The sequence below is a fragment of the Blennius ocellaris genome (genome assembly GCF_963422515.1).
Source record: "Blennius ocellaris genome assembly, chromosome: 6".
NCBI classification, from domain to species: Eukaryota; Metazoa; Chordata; class Actinopteri; order Blenniiformes; family Blenniidae; genus Blennius; species Blennius ocellaris.
In genome coordinates, this window is record NC_137655.1 from 20,918,132 (window position 1) to 20,933,122 (window position 14,991).

General features: G+C 41.9%; 1 protein-coding gene across 7 annotated transcripts in view; it reads right to left on the bottom strand.

The window, feature by feature from the left end:
- Nucleotides 1-9,747, bottom strand: part of usp9 (ubiquitin specific peptidase 9) — a 35,248-nt gene extending 25,501 nt beyond the window's left edge. For all 7 annotated transcript variants that reach the window (XM_080497921.1, XM_080497919.1, XM_080497920.1 and 4 more), the window contains exons 1-3: nucleotides 9,450-9,747; nucleotides 3,562-3,830; nucleotides 4-149 (exon numbers count right to left, since the gene is read on the bottom strand). In XM_080497921.1, the coding sequence (XP_080354047.1) occupies nucleotides 4-149; nucleotides 3,562-3,663 (248 nt within the window). In that variant the 5' untranslated portion in view covers nucleotides 3,664-3,830; nucleotides 9,450-9,747. The remainder of the gene's footprint in view (nucleotides 1-3; nucleotides 150-3,561; nucleotides 3,831-9,449) is intronic.
- Nucleotides 9,748-14,991: the final 5,244 nt, after the last annotated feature.

A 14,991-nucleotide genomic window follows, 5' to 3' on the forward strand; every position in this document is an offset into this window, starting at 1 on the left:
TACCTGTTGATCATGTCATCCAGCTTGGCTAGGTCAGTGTGAGGAAAAGCAGGCTCCTCCTCCTCCAGCTGAGGGGGGGCATCACCGTGACTCTGATCATCTGGTGGACTCACTGGCGAGTTCTCATTAGATGAGTTCGGAGATGATGTCTAGAAATATCAAAACCAAAATAAGATACTATTCATCGCCATCAATCTGTTATACAACCAATCCAACCAGGCAGTGAATAAGAGAATCTCAAAAATACAAATTCTGACCTAAACCAAGGCCTAAAGTTGTCAAGATATATAATTCACTTGGCTAACTTTAAATTTAAAAAAGAAGAGCCTGGGTTGAGAACACAATCACAGGGTAACGGTGTTAGAACATTCATAAAATGTCGTTATTTTGGGGTTAAATTTAAGAAGACATCCAAACCCCGTTTATGTTTTATACATTTATCACTAAATATTCTAAAAAGCCGGAAGTGAACTGACCCGCAATGAACCACTTTGATAAAGCAGCAATAAACATCCATTACATTCTTGATTAAAAAAAAAAAAAAAGGTCACATAAAATCATTACTGGGAAATAAATCTCTTTGTACATTAGCCTGGCAGGAAATGCTCACACGAGTTTTTAAGACGATCCTCCTGCTTTGACATTCCCATTCAACCCAGATGAATCTATACGAGCCAGCTTGGGAGCCAAAGTATGAACATACTGTAAAGGCCCCGACATACTCCCAAAAGAACAAGAAGAAAGTTCAGCCGCTGACGTCAGCCAGCTGGTGAAAAACATTCTTGCTCGGCAAGACAGTTCACACTGAAGAAGCTGTCGAACTCGCCCCGCCCCCTCAAGGCAGGCACACTTCTATGAAGCGCCGTTTTAACTTTTCACCTGCACGGCTTATTTCTCAATTCAAATGTTTTCAGGAACACATTTAGCTTCACTGTTTCTGCAATAAATGAAAAAGGTTGTGTCGGGGCCGAGGTGTAGGTCCGGCTTTAACTGCAACCAACAACACTGAGTGATGTGTTCAGGGGCATCACGTAAACTCTGATCTGCGCTACATGCTAAGGCTTACACAGTAGCGAGGCTTAAATGCTAAACATGAGTAAAATATGGCCGATACGTTCATTAGTGAGCTGGAACGCGTGTTTTCAGCACACGGCGGTGCATCAATACAAAACGCACCGTCACAGACTTGTAGCGGACTGTGGAAGTAAACAAAGAAAAATCTGACAAATCACACAAGAAGTTTGATTGCGGATTGCGGTTTGATTGCGGATCGCTGGCACAGCCGAACAACCTTTCCTCGGCTGGAGGGAGCTTGTCGAACAAAATGACGTCATTTCGTTCAGCAAGACCCCCAAGGGCCAAACTTCCTTCTTTTTTTTCTTTTGGGGTATTAATTGGCCTTCAGTGATTATTGTTGAGCAACATCTCCAACTTGAGGTTTTATGCTTCACGCCAATTTGCCCTGGGATGAAATAATTACCATGAGTTGGGCTCTGACACTTGATCACATTCCGACAACTAAACTGCGACAAAAGTCGTGACATTCAAAACATCCGATTAACCTGCATTGCTTTACACACCTAACAGTGGTGAAGGATTAGTCTACATTGGGACCGTTAAGCAAATACTCAAACCTAAAATGTAGGGAAAAAGTGAATGCCAATAAATATATCCTCCCCATTACTTTGTTCCTCAACCAATTAAAATATAACATTTGGGCGGGGTTGTCATCAGCATATTTCCCCCCCAAAAATCGTTCATCATTTTGTTTTTTGGTTGATTTCACTGCCTTTACACTGGCCGTGTTGCAGTGATGATCAAATAAGACACACAGGGTGTGAGAGGGTTGAAAGCATAAAACAAAGCTTACAAGCTGAACTCCAACTGGAAGGATCACGTCTAACTGACACACAGTTAAAACGCTGAACTGACAGGATCCCCAGAGTCATTTGTTTTGACTTTGTGTGCATTACATAAGGATGATGAAACACGGCTGGGTTTTTACTTAAAAGGCGCAGACCTGAACAGAGAGTTTAATATTTCTTCTTCAGAAATAGAAAACGGGTTCAATTGGATGTTTAAAACCAACATCATTCTGGGTGTGAACGCAATGCTGAAACGGGGGCAAGGGAGGGATTTATTTTCCTACCGACTCTCACAGTCCCATCAGGAGCTCATGAAGGTTGAGTTTTTGTTTGTTTAGTTTTTTGGATTTAAATTGAATGCTCCCTTCACTAACAACTTTGTTTGACAGCACAACTTTTCCTCCCCTTGATTACTTGTGCTAGTATGAAACAAACAGTATGGATACAATCCATCAAAAACATTCTTGAAAGGGTTGTGGACTTAATGTACCATATTAACTCTCTCCACACCTGAAAGATTGATTATAGTATATTTAATTAATGCCCCCCCCCCCCCCACACACACACACACACACACACACACACACACTAATCTGAAAGTGGCAAAACAAAACATATTGACAAATGTGTTTTTCTATTCTTTTGGTGTAAACTCAATTACTTTAATTAAAATGAAGAAAAAGTTCAAAGCATTGCAACCCTGCACAGGATTGAGCATTGTAGATGATGGATGGACAGATAAGTTCAAGGTCGAACTATGAACTACCTGGGGAGAAATAAAGAGTAACATTTATTACTACATATAGTGACCATGAAGGTTTAAAAAAAAAAAAAAAAGCCAATGCCCTTTTCTAGTTTGCAGGCTACAGTTCTGTTGTACCGATCTATTATAGGTGTCCTTCCTGAAAAGGAGTTTCTTTTTTTAACAATACCATTCAGGCATTTAAGTCATCATACCATCATATTCTGACGTACCAAAAAAACCACACTTCAACCACGTCAAACTAGGAGAGACAGAAAGTGATGGCTGATGTGTTCCGAGATATAAATGTGCTCATATGTAGGTGTAGTGTTCTGTCTTACATGGTCAAATAAAGAAAATCGAGAAGAAGAAATGATGTGTATCTTTAAATATTCATTCTAACTCCAGGACCATTTCCTTCCTCGTCTAATGAGTATGTCGGCACCACAGCGGTGGCGTGAGCAGCTGTGAATAAAGAGTAATAGAGGGATACACATCGTGGAAAGAGATGCATAACTGAGAAATATAAAATGTGGGGGTGTGTGGTGAAGGATCCTTCTGCTTGGCTGACCTACATAGGCAGCTTGCCTCTCACGTCTCACCACGGCTCATCCCTAACCAACACAGGCCTGCACATGCACAAAAACACACACATCCTTTATCCATCACTCAGGAGGCTCTGTTCATTGATGCTTCGACTTCACTCTCTCTCCCCCCTTTCCGTTCCCTCGCTCACCCCCCTTTTTTCATCCCCTTGGGCATCTGTGTGTGGTTAGGTACAGGCAATAATGATAAGAACAGCTGAATTAATTAAGAAGAAAAAAAAACCAACACTGTGCTGCAGTGTCTTTCGGGATAAAAACACAAAAAGCAGAGCATCTTCCTTTTAGTAGAAGTATTTTAATTATAGGGGTCTTGCATTAAAAGCACATCGAGTTTAGAGAAGACACTGACCTGGTTCTGTGGCAGTGGGGGTTGGCTCTGAGCATCAGGTGCCTGGCCCTGGCCCTGACTGTCGTTGCCCCCCACCGGAGAGCCACGCGTGGTGGCCGTCATGCTCGCCACGGGGCAGATCTTGGCAATCTTGGCCTCTTAGGGAGCGCTGACCAGGAGGGAAATCACAGCCACCTCAGCTGCAGAGCGGAGGGAAGAGAGCCCGAGCACACGAGAGAGGGACACAAGCACCTGGAGATCTGGATGTGCTGCTGAGACCATTGCATAACCTGCAATAAGGAGGGACAAAGGTCAGAATAACGAGCTGGTCTGTTACACTCGAGGTCAATAAACATTTTGCACTGCAGAAAAACTCAATCTCGTGTGATGATCTGTGTTTATCAAGTGATCACTGGCTGACTAATATATTTCAATGTGATTCGATTGACAATATTCAACATTAAGTCATATTTGTTTCCATTACGATTCAACCTAAGACAGGAACTGCATCATCCAACACAGCAAAGCAAAATTCATTTTAGCTCAGGGTCCACATAAAGTCCTCAAATGTTCACAAAATATCTTTTAAAATAACTCCAAAAGCTACCCAGTCTCTACAGAAAAAAAAGTACAAATATATAACAAAAATATCAACATATGAATAAATGTATCGTTGTGCAAAACCTGAACAAATTGAAAGTGTTACAGACAAATAAGTGCAACTTTGACAAGCCGCACATTTCCCCTGCTGCTAAATACATTAAAATGTCTACATGTTGTCAGAATTTGCTCCATCAAAAGCTGCCACACAGGGTTTTAACTCCATCGTTCTGCTCAGGTTAATAAATACAAACAACTGCATGGCGTTTTCACAACTCACTCTCAAGAGTATGGGCTGCGATGCTAATGCTTCCTCACTCACAAACTTTTTACTGCTGTGTCACTCGTCTCTCCGTTCAGGTTCATGTCTCTGTAGTTTTTAGACTTTGCGATGCCATTGTAAATGGATTCATTCAGCTCGTATGTTTTACACACAACGACCGAAGATACATCTTATGCATATTTAGATACCAGCAGACCACAGAGCAATAACCACTGTTGAACCATCCAGCCCAGCAACTAAAACGCAACCTAGTTTTGAACTCAAATTTCATCTCACAGAAGCTTCAAAATTGGAGGAAAAAATCTTTGAGGCAATAAACACTTGAATAATGTCCTCAAACTTCAGGGACATTGAACAATCAGATCTAATCCAAAAGATGCAGATGAAGTTAAAAACTGTGTTTTTGCTCTGAATACCAGTTACACAACTCAACATGTCCTCAGAAAGGTAAGTTACCTTTTCCATATAAAATGAATAGATTATACAATACAGTAATGTTTTGCAGTGATGCGTTAAAAACACTAAATGTGCCACAGAGAATTATTTGGCGACGTTTGTTGGTGGAACCTACACTAGTATTTGTTTTTGAAGCCATGTGGCACCCGTCTGCTGTGAATGTCACTCTTCCATTGTTTGTCTGTGCTCAGGTTCTTTTAGGTTCGCAGGAGCTCTTTTTGGAATGACGAGATTTCAGCTCTCATGTTTTCAGTGGCACCGAGGTCAGGACTCACTGCTGACCAGTGTGAAGCAGTCCATTTTCCTTTTCACTCTCTTTTTTTTTGTGCTCTTGTATGTGTGCTTTGGGTCATTGTCCTCTTCTGTCACCTGAACCTTTGTCTTCTGACACCGAGTTAGAAATCTCGCTGTGAAACGTTTTGATACAACTAATGTCTCAAGCACAAGAGGTCAATGACAAATGATCGGCCATGTTTACCATCTAGTGAGGCTGTTAATTTTATGATCCGCCTTGACTCATACATCCTCTAAAAGAAAAGATTACGCAAACATCTTGCATTTCTTTCAATGGAGGCGTCTTCACTCTCCAGGCAGAGTCAAAGCTGAATTTATGTGCGATACAATTAATGAGCTCACCAAAAATGTATTACCAATCTTATGATGCAATGCAGTTAATTCTAATTTAGGTCTGGGTGGTCTGACAGTAACTTCTGGGACCGTTTATGATGATCCTTCATGTTGCGGTTGATGACACCAATCTGACAAGGTACAGAACACAACACAGCGAGTCCTCAAGGTTATTTCATCACCATTACCGGGGAAAGAAAATTCAGGCTTGTATTTAATATGATCGTGGATTTGTCTAATCAGTTAAACCACACCTCGATGATGAACTTTGATCAACAAGATGAGAGTCCATTTTAAAAGAAAACCTGTGACACGTCAGGCTGGAATGTACCTTCACATGTTAGTAAGATTACAACAAGACCAATAAACTAAATGCAGATGAACGACATACCACTGCCATCACAATCCTGAAAATAAATTCGTCCTTTTAAAGCCACCTTCTAATATTTGATCCTACAGTGCGACCCCACCTCTCGATACAAATGATATTCTGATCTAAAACTGGATAAGATTTCCCATTTCCCACCAGCCTCTGGGGGGGGGGGGATTCATAAATCACTTTTCATAAATGTTTAAAATGGGCTGCGATAACATTTTTATTTTGATTCAACTGTACTGAAACTATGTTAGTTTTTAAACTGATTCGTTGGCAACCAAATGCATCTTCCCATCACCCGTTCGTTTTCCAGTTCGCAAATATTAGATTTCGCTTCCATACTGGTTCAGGCTCAATGCCGTTTTAATTTTTTACGGAAATCTTTGTGGATTAAGGGTATGTCTGCTTCACTTGCAAAAAAATTGAAACCAGAACCATCTACCACTAAAATTCTTGTCATTAATCCCAAGATATACAACTGTATGAAGACAAGGAAACTTTAATTTAGGAAAACCTGAAGACGTCTTCTCAGTGGGTAAACCAGCTATAAGCATCAGTGTGGAAAACAAGAATACAAACTGCGGCCAGGCTACAAGGAAATCTTTATCCAAACTGATCTCATTCTCAAACGAGCGCAACCGAATGTTCATCAAGATCTACATGCAAGTCACAGAGCAGGAATCAAAATAGAATTCAAGCAGTATATTTCATACACATTGTGGGAAAAAAAAGCATACAAATGTGTTCAAGCTGAAAAATGCTACATATAGAAATTATACTTTATCTTTGATAAACATAACAAGTAAAAATGAACAATGTGACTAATAACACATCAACCTGAGTGTAGAAATCTTTTGGTTTATCTTCTGCTTCAAGACTTCAAGTTCAAGATAGTGTCATTTTCAATGGGATTGGTATTTTCGCGGTTAATATCCCTCCTGGTAAATTAAAATCCCTGATGTCATAAAATCTAAAGAATAACTAAAAAAACAAACAAAGCCACGTCATTTACGTCAGTACACCCATTTAGTAGGTGTGCCCTAAAAAGCAAGGTGACCGGTATTAACCTGACTGAAGATCTAAATAAATGTGTATACAACTTGTACAAACGCTGTTGAGCTCTTATCAGAAGCAAGAAATCTGACACTTTTTCTACAATGATCCATTCTGCTCGTGTAATCGTATGAACATTAATTATGAGCAAAGATTTTACTACAAAATTACTTTTTCATGCTTTTTAGCTGTAGCACTTTATACTTTTATTTTTGAAAGAGCTATTCTAAACACATTACAAGTGACAGGCTGCACCTGCTGTGTGAAATTAAAAAAAAATAGTGCGTCTTCTCTCTTTTCATCACTGCCTTGAGAGTGCACTTCTAGTCATTACGTAGTTTTGAAGAAATTGGGCATATTTAAAAGTTAATTGACAAGTTTGGTCTGTTTGGCTTTTGTGATGCTGGTTTACATACCAACAGACGAGCAGGATGGATTACACTCACCAACATTAATAGTAATTAAAAAGGTCTTGTCTGCAAACACATCTGCCAAACAATATGCTGAGCCTCATCTTGAACCAACTTCAAAATGACACAATTCTGAACGTATATTTGCTCTTTTCCAGCATGTCATACCATCAGGTTTCTCCCATCTAATAATAGAAATCAAAAGGTTCAGAAATGTGACTTATTGTAGAAAAGTCACCTTTGCTTTAACAAACATGGTCATCAAAATTTCATACACCCACACAGGCTTCACAAAACCAGATCAATGTCTTCCTGTTTCAATCGAGAAAATGCCATACACACTTTCATTTAATATTATTAGGATGCCGTGCCTTATAGAGGAGAACATAAAATATAGCTTGTCCTGCATGTTGCACCAAAATCTTTTTTTAAAAACAAGGATCATTTCACCTTTTTTATTTTAAAGGGATTTAGTTTGTTGATGACTGTTAAGGCCCACCCCATGCCCAACGTTTCAAACCCTTTTACCCCTGAGCCTTTCCATTTGCAATAACCTGACGTCCTGTCCATTTTCATCCTGCAGTCTCTGTTAAACCTTCAGCTTCTAGAAACCTCCTCAGGATAATCAAACAATGGTCTGCCCATCTTCATAGTATCTCTTTTGAGCTCATGAAACCTATGCATGTGCCTTCCCAGAGAATGCGATCTTAACAATTGTATTTCACATGTATATAGACGTTTAAAGAGAATTGTTTATGCAATACACATGTAATACTCGTGAGGATTTCACGTCTTTGATGTGGTTGATTTACCCTCACGATTGTTTTGCTTCTTGGGAGCTCTGTCTGGACGAGGAGCACCGTGCAAAAAAAAAAAAAAAAAAAATCCTAAGTGGGTTGAAGTTTAGCATTACCATTAAAGCATACGGCGCTATTACGTAAACTATCCTTACAAACCAGTGCCGTCAGCTCCCGTTAACAGCTGCTGGTTTGGGTAGTTAACGCCTGCTCGCTTTGGTAGCTCGCTAGCTGCGGCACTAACGTTAGCCTGCAAGGCGATCCGCCCAGACAAGTGGAGCGGCGAAGGCCTCGACCAGAGAGAGACACACACAGGCCTCGACACTCCGCCGGGCCTGACGTTTACACTCGCCCTGCAAAAAAATAAAAAAACAAAAAAACAAAAAACAAAACCGACCGCATAATCAACGAGCACCAGTACAAGGATAACACGACCAGAATAAGCGATTCTTAGCAATTTCGCGTCAATTTCTTCCGCTGGCCGGCTCCGATTCTATAAACGCCATTTGCAGCGAGCATCGCTCGTGCTAACAAGGAGCAGTCTAAACGGTTAGCGGTTAGCTCCTGCGCGAGGAGATAACCGCTAACGTTTGTATTTTGACAAGCCGCTTTCTGATATGGCCCGACAACGAAATCAGCAGTTTACCTGTGGGATAATCGGCCCACAATTCAGCCAGATGTCACTTTGCTGCCGTCCCAACGTTCAAAATGAGTTGATATCACTGGCTATCTTTGATAACGTTGAATGTTAGTGACAGGGGAGGCGTCTATTTCCTGGAATTGGACTAAGTGTTCTGACCCGTATCTCTTGACGCTAAGTTATAACTCGGCTCAAAGAAACTGAAAATGATAGCAACCGAGGCCCGTGTGCCACGGAATTTCACCAGCAACCCTGTTCTCGCGAAGCCCTTCCGCATACGGATTGGGGGAGAACAAATGACATTAAAACCTCGCCAAGTTGTAAACATGAGACGTTAAGAGGAAATGTTGCTCTGCAGTCGCTAGACGATGTCGAGGAGCACTTTGCAGGGAGCTAGCGTTAGCCTGGCATGAGCCAATATAACTACACAGAGCACGTAAATACCGTCAAATGCAGCGTCTTCACGTTGACATCGTCAAATATCCAGCCAAGGATCGCTGACAGAGGAAAAAAAACAGGCGACAAGTGTATGGCAGCAGCGATCGGGAATGCAGTAACGTTACCGTGCACACAAGCAGACACACACACACACACATACATACACACACCAGCTGACGCTAATGGTAGCCCGCTAACAATCAGCAGAGCTAGTTAGCTAACAACTCACCAGGAATTTGATATGACTTCCCCTCTATTCACGGGCTACGTCCAGCCTTCAACGATGGTGTCGTCGTTATATTACATAAACGTGGCCTATATAGCTGACAGTTTCGCAGGACACAGACCTGTTACGAAAATACGGCTCTTTATCCCTACGTTTTTCGCCAGCTTCTGGGTGTTTTTCCTGCGTCACCGGCGCGGTAACAGCCCCCCTTGACTCTACCTAGTCCGGTTTCTGGGGCTTGTCACTTCGGTCCCGGCAGTCACTTCACAACTTGAATCGGTTCAACATGGCGGAAGCGCAGTCGGACGCGAACGCTGCTTCGGCGAAAGAGGCCAGGCGACCGTGTGAACTCCCGACGGCCGGTGGTGTCTGCGAGCGGGGGTTTTGCGCCGCAGCCGAGAAGAGCTCCGCTAACACAACAGCAGCCCGCTGAATGGAAAGGCACAAAACCCCTCCGGTTTGGGAGAAGCGAGTCCGGTTCCAGCGGCGCTCCTCAGTCCGCAGTTTGATTTGAACCAGGCAGGAAAGGAGCGGAGCAGCAGCGAGCACACCGCCTCCTGCCGCCCGGGGTACACACTGGACTGACGGATGGGTTCTCTTCGAAAAAGAAAGACGGAAGGAAATAACATGACGCACTGATGTTCATCATCCCTCAGCAGGATTGCACGGTTACAATACACTGGAATGACAGAAATTAAAGTTATTAAAAGAAAAAAAAAGGCTGAAGAGCAAACAAGTACAAGAACCTACCCACACGTTCTCTTTCAAGCAAAAGTGTAGCACATAATGATGTTATTTATTGATCCCAACTAAACACAAAAAACATTTTCTTCGCTTTGTGGTGATGGAATGATTCCTGTTTTTTATTTGTTTTGGTTTTGGGTTTTCTTAGGGGGGGGGGGGGGGTCTTTCTGGGTTCAATTATATTTCGAGGGTCAAAATACAACACAGTCATCTCTATTTTTATGGAGAAAAAACCCCTCAAAAAATCTCTTTTCCCTTTTAACAGGAAGAAATCTACAGAATAGAATAGAATCGTACTTTATTGTCACTCTGATACAATGTTAATACAGTGTTAGCACCCGTGAAATGTCAAACATCAGCCACTATTTACTAAAGTAGTGCAATATACAATGTTAATTGTCCATTGAAAAAATATTGTGCACTATCAGTTTGAGGTTGGATGAGGGGTTGAGAGCAGTGATTGGGTGTGTGTGTGTGTGTGTGTGTGTGGGGGGGGGGGGGGGGGGGGGGGGGGTAAAAGTTGCGCTTGAGATGGTTTGTTTTTGTTTTTAATGCACGGAAGAGAGGGGGGCAGGTGGGGTCCAGTGTGGGTGGGGTCTTTAGAGATGGATGTGGCCTTCTTCTGAAGTCAGCCGCTGTAAGTGTCTTTTAGGGGAGGAAGTGTGGGTCCAATCTTCTCAGCCACCCTCACAACACGTTGCAGGTTCCTCCTGTTCTCTGCAGTGCAGCAGGTGGTTCACATTGCAGCAGGATGTCAGGAGGCTTTCAATGGTGCTTCGGTAAAAGTTCACCGGCAGGGGTTGGGAGAGGTGAGCCTGCTTCAGCTTCCTGAGGAAGTAAAGTCTTTGTTGTGCTTTCTTCACCTGCTGGGAGACGTTGTCGATCCAGGTGAGCTCAGCAGTAATGTGCCCGCCAAGGAACTTGAAGCTCTCGTCCCTCTCTACTTCCTGTTTGTTGATGCAAAGAGCAGAGGGCTCAGTGCATGTGGATCTTCTGAAATCCACAACTAGTTCCTTGGTCTTGCTTGTGTTCAAGTCCTGGTTGTTGCTGATGCACCACCCTGCCAAGTGCTGGACCCCCTTCATGTAGGCTGACTTGTTATTGTCCGTAGTCAGTCCTGCAATGGAGGTGTCGTCAGCAAACTTGAAGATGGTGTTGATGGTGTGGATGGGAGTGCAATCATGAATTAAGAAGGAGAATAGGAGGAGTCTCCTGTGTTCAGGAGGAGTGTGGAAGCTATGCGGTTTCCCATCTTTATGTTCTGAGGTCTATTGCTCAAGAAGTCTATGATCCATGCACAGGTTGCTCAGTTTCACTGTCAGTTTCTGTGGAATGACAATGTTCAAGGCCAAGTTGAAATCTACAAACGGCATCCTTATGTACGTGTTCTTTTTGTCCAGGTGAATAAGGCTGTGTGTAGGCGTCACAGCGTCCTCTGTTGACCTGATGAACAGAACTGATGTGAGGGATGATGAGTCTCTCGAAATATTTTGCCATGATAGGGGTTAGAACTCTCGGGTGGAAGTTGTTTATGTAGCTCACTGTGTTCTTCTTGAGGACTGAAATGACGGTGGATGTCTTGAGGCAGGTGGGAACGGCAGACTTGCAAGAAGAAGTTGAAGATGGTGGCGAAAATCCCTACTAGCAGGTCTGCACAGGCCTTAAGAATACTCCCTGAGAGGCCGTACGGACTGATGGCTTTCCTCACGTCGACCTGATGCAGGGTGGCCCTCATCTGGTGCTTCTGCAGCTGGATGGGGGCATAGACCTCTGGTGATGTAGGCCGATGGACGACTCCTGTGTCACTGCTCCACTGTTGAGAAGAACTGCTTCAGTGTGTCTGGATGGATGTTGTCGGTGGAGGGTGTGGATGTGGTGTTGCCTTTGTAGCCTGTAAGTGTCTTTATCTCCTGCCACATTCATCTGGAGTTGTTGCTGTTTAAGTGCTCCTTGGTGGTGACGTTCTGATGTCACAGGTGTAGCCATAGAAAGACAGAAAAGGATTGGACAGATGAGACAGAAAGCAACAAGCACACGGATGTAAATCTACTTGATGCACTCGTGATGGAGGCTCAGACCACTAACTTCCTGTTCCACTGTCAGAGATCTTGCATTCAAGTATAATGATAGAGAGAGAGCAGCCTACAGGAGAGAGATGATAGTAATGTACTGTATATATGTAATTGTAAAACATGCCAAGTGAGAAAGGAAAGAAAGTCTCCTAGCGGTCTTAAATTATCGCAGCAAACTGACAAACTGATTTTCTCTGGCTTCTCAAATTTTCTTCCACAGTCCTAAAACATGCATTTGATGGTAATTACAGACTATAAATTCCCATCAGGGTGTCACAGTCTCTCATGCTGGGTTTGCTGTGCGGTGAACTGGTGACCTGTCTCAGCTGGGATCAGCTCTAGATCCTCTCCCCCTGTGACCCCGAGTTGGATGAAGGGGGTAGAAGACAGATGGATGGAATCATTAGGACGTAATGTATCAACTAAAAATGTTCTACTTGAAACAAAATGTATTAAAACTTGACTTTCAACCAGAATTCCTGAGGTTTGCAAGCCTTGCTTAACGTGGATGTTAAGATACAAATATTTAATGTGTTTTTTAAAGCCTGCTGGTGATTTAGCTTTGATAGTTGTGAAAAGAGGATACACAGCAAAAAGCCCAGAGTTGAATTAACTCCCACAGTGTTTATTTGAGGCCAGTCAGCTGTGTCGAAAGAAATTTTGCAGAAGAGACAATACTCTGATACTATAAAAATATTGGGATGATAACTATTGGCAAGGGGAGCCTAAATCCTGGACAGGTAACCAAATCAATACATAATTAAGAAAGAGGGTTTTTTTAGCATCAATAATACATGTTTTTGAACTATGTAAAATCAGAACTGTGAGACTGGGTGGCTATTGCACATCGAATCTTGTGGGTGCATGCTTGTGTGTGTTGGGAGGTGTGGGCTTCTTGGGAATAGAAGCTGATTTTTAATGTATTTCTTGAAGGTTTTCAGAGTGTTTCTCATTTCAAAGGAGGAACACGGGGTAATCCAGGGCGTGTGGATCCCTTTAAAATACTGTTGGTCTTTGTTTGTTGCTGCTCAATGTAAAATGTCTCCAAGTGGACTGTTTATTACACCCTCTGCCACCATCACCGCTTGCTGCACATCCTTCACGTGTTTCGCTATCCAGGTGGAGACCCACACAGTGCAGCAGTATGTTGAAGACTCCCCAGAGCTGAATGGAATAGAATAGAATAGAAATACTTTATTAACCCCAGAGAGAAATTCCTTGTCCAGCTGGTGTTTGCTAATAGATTGTAGATAGTCTTTGCTTGATGGCTTAGTATTTGTTAAGGTTATTAAATTGTCGGTTTGTTGTTGTTGAATAATTAAAGTAATTTAGTTTTGACTCTTATTTAATTTACTGTGGTTCTGGTAGAATTTTGTTTCATTGTATTCTTAGCCAGTGTATTTATATATTATTGTGGTATACTTGATTATTTTGTGTCCTTTATGTCTAATTTCACAATGGTCATTTACATGTATTTTTAGTTGTTCATACTCTGTGGTAATATTTCTCTATGTTTCTGGGTTTTTATATGTCTCTTTTGGAATAACTTTGTCTATATATTAACAAGGGATTAATAAAATATTTCAGATCTGTTGTCCTTCATTGGTGGTCATTTCACAAATCCTTGAGGTTGTTTTGAACATTATTGGAGTTGTTTAGGGACTTCTCTCTGATTTATTTTCACATCTCTTTGTAGTTCTTTGCTTTAATGTACTGTTGTGGTAAATTTGTGGTTCTTTGCATCTCTGTGCAGTCATTTGGTTTGCTCATTTTTCATCTCTTTGCTGCTGAATGAAGTGTCTTTGTGGTTGTTTTGTGGCACTTGAAGGCATCTGGTCTTGTGCCCAGTTGCTGTTCAGTATTCATTTCATGGTCGAGAGAAAATAAAGCCAAGACTTACTCCTAATGCATTCTTAAAGTCAGTGATGCCTATAAACCTGAAGTAAGTTTGTGATGGCGGTTAAACAATGTCTACAATGATTTAGCCATGGTTGATGTTGAGGTAGCCCAAAAGTCTTTTTATTGGGACATTTCTCCACAACTATTTCTAAGGCTTCGCTATGAAGAAATTTAATTTACTCAAGTTAGAGTCCCATAATAAATATGGTTTTGCAGCCACTTTTGATATAGTTATTCAGTACACACATAGCAAGAATCTGTGCCTTCATTGTGTCAGTTGTTGAGCAGAACTTTCAGTAATAATGAGAGTTGTTCTCATTCATCTCAATAGAAGTCACAGATATGAATGCTCATTGTTTTCTTTGGTCACCTGAAGTTCACAAAAACAAACCTAAACACTTTTTTCCCCAAACAAAAGAAGGCTGATTGAGCAACATATTTGCAAGCTCTTGAGTTTGCTGTTTTAATGCACTGTGCAACAACAAGGATATTAAAAAGCAACCTGTCCTGTAATCCTTTAGGATGCTTTTTTTTTAAGGCTCTTTAAAATGGAGCCAGTAGAGAGAGTGATCAGAGGAAATACTGAACAGGAAGATAACAGCTCTGCCCATATCTCCACATGCACTCTTCAGATGAGACAGCAAAAAATGTGGCCAATTGAAATCATGTTATCCAGTGAACACCCCTCCCATCCTGTATTAAGTTCTTCTTCCTCTGAGAGTGGATTGCCCTAGGAACTTTAGACTTATTCAAAAGTATTTCAATAATCTCTTTTTTTCACAAATGGGATGGCTGAGAGAGACCAAGATGCCTGTGGGTGCTCACTACTT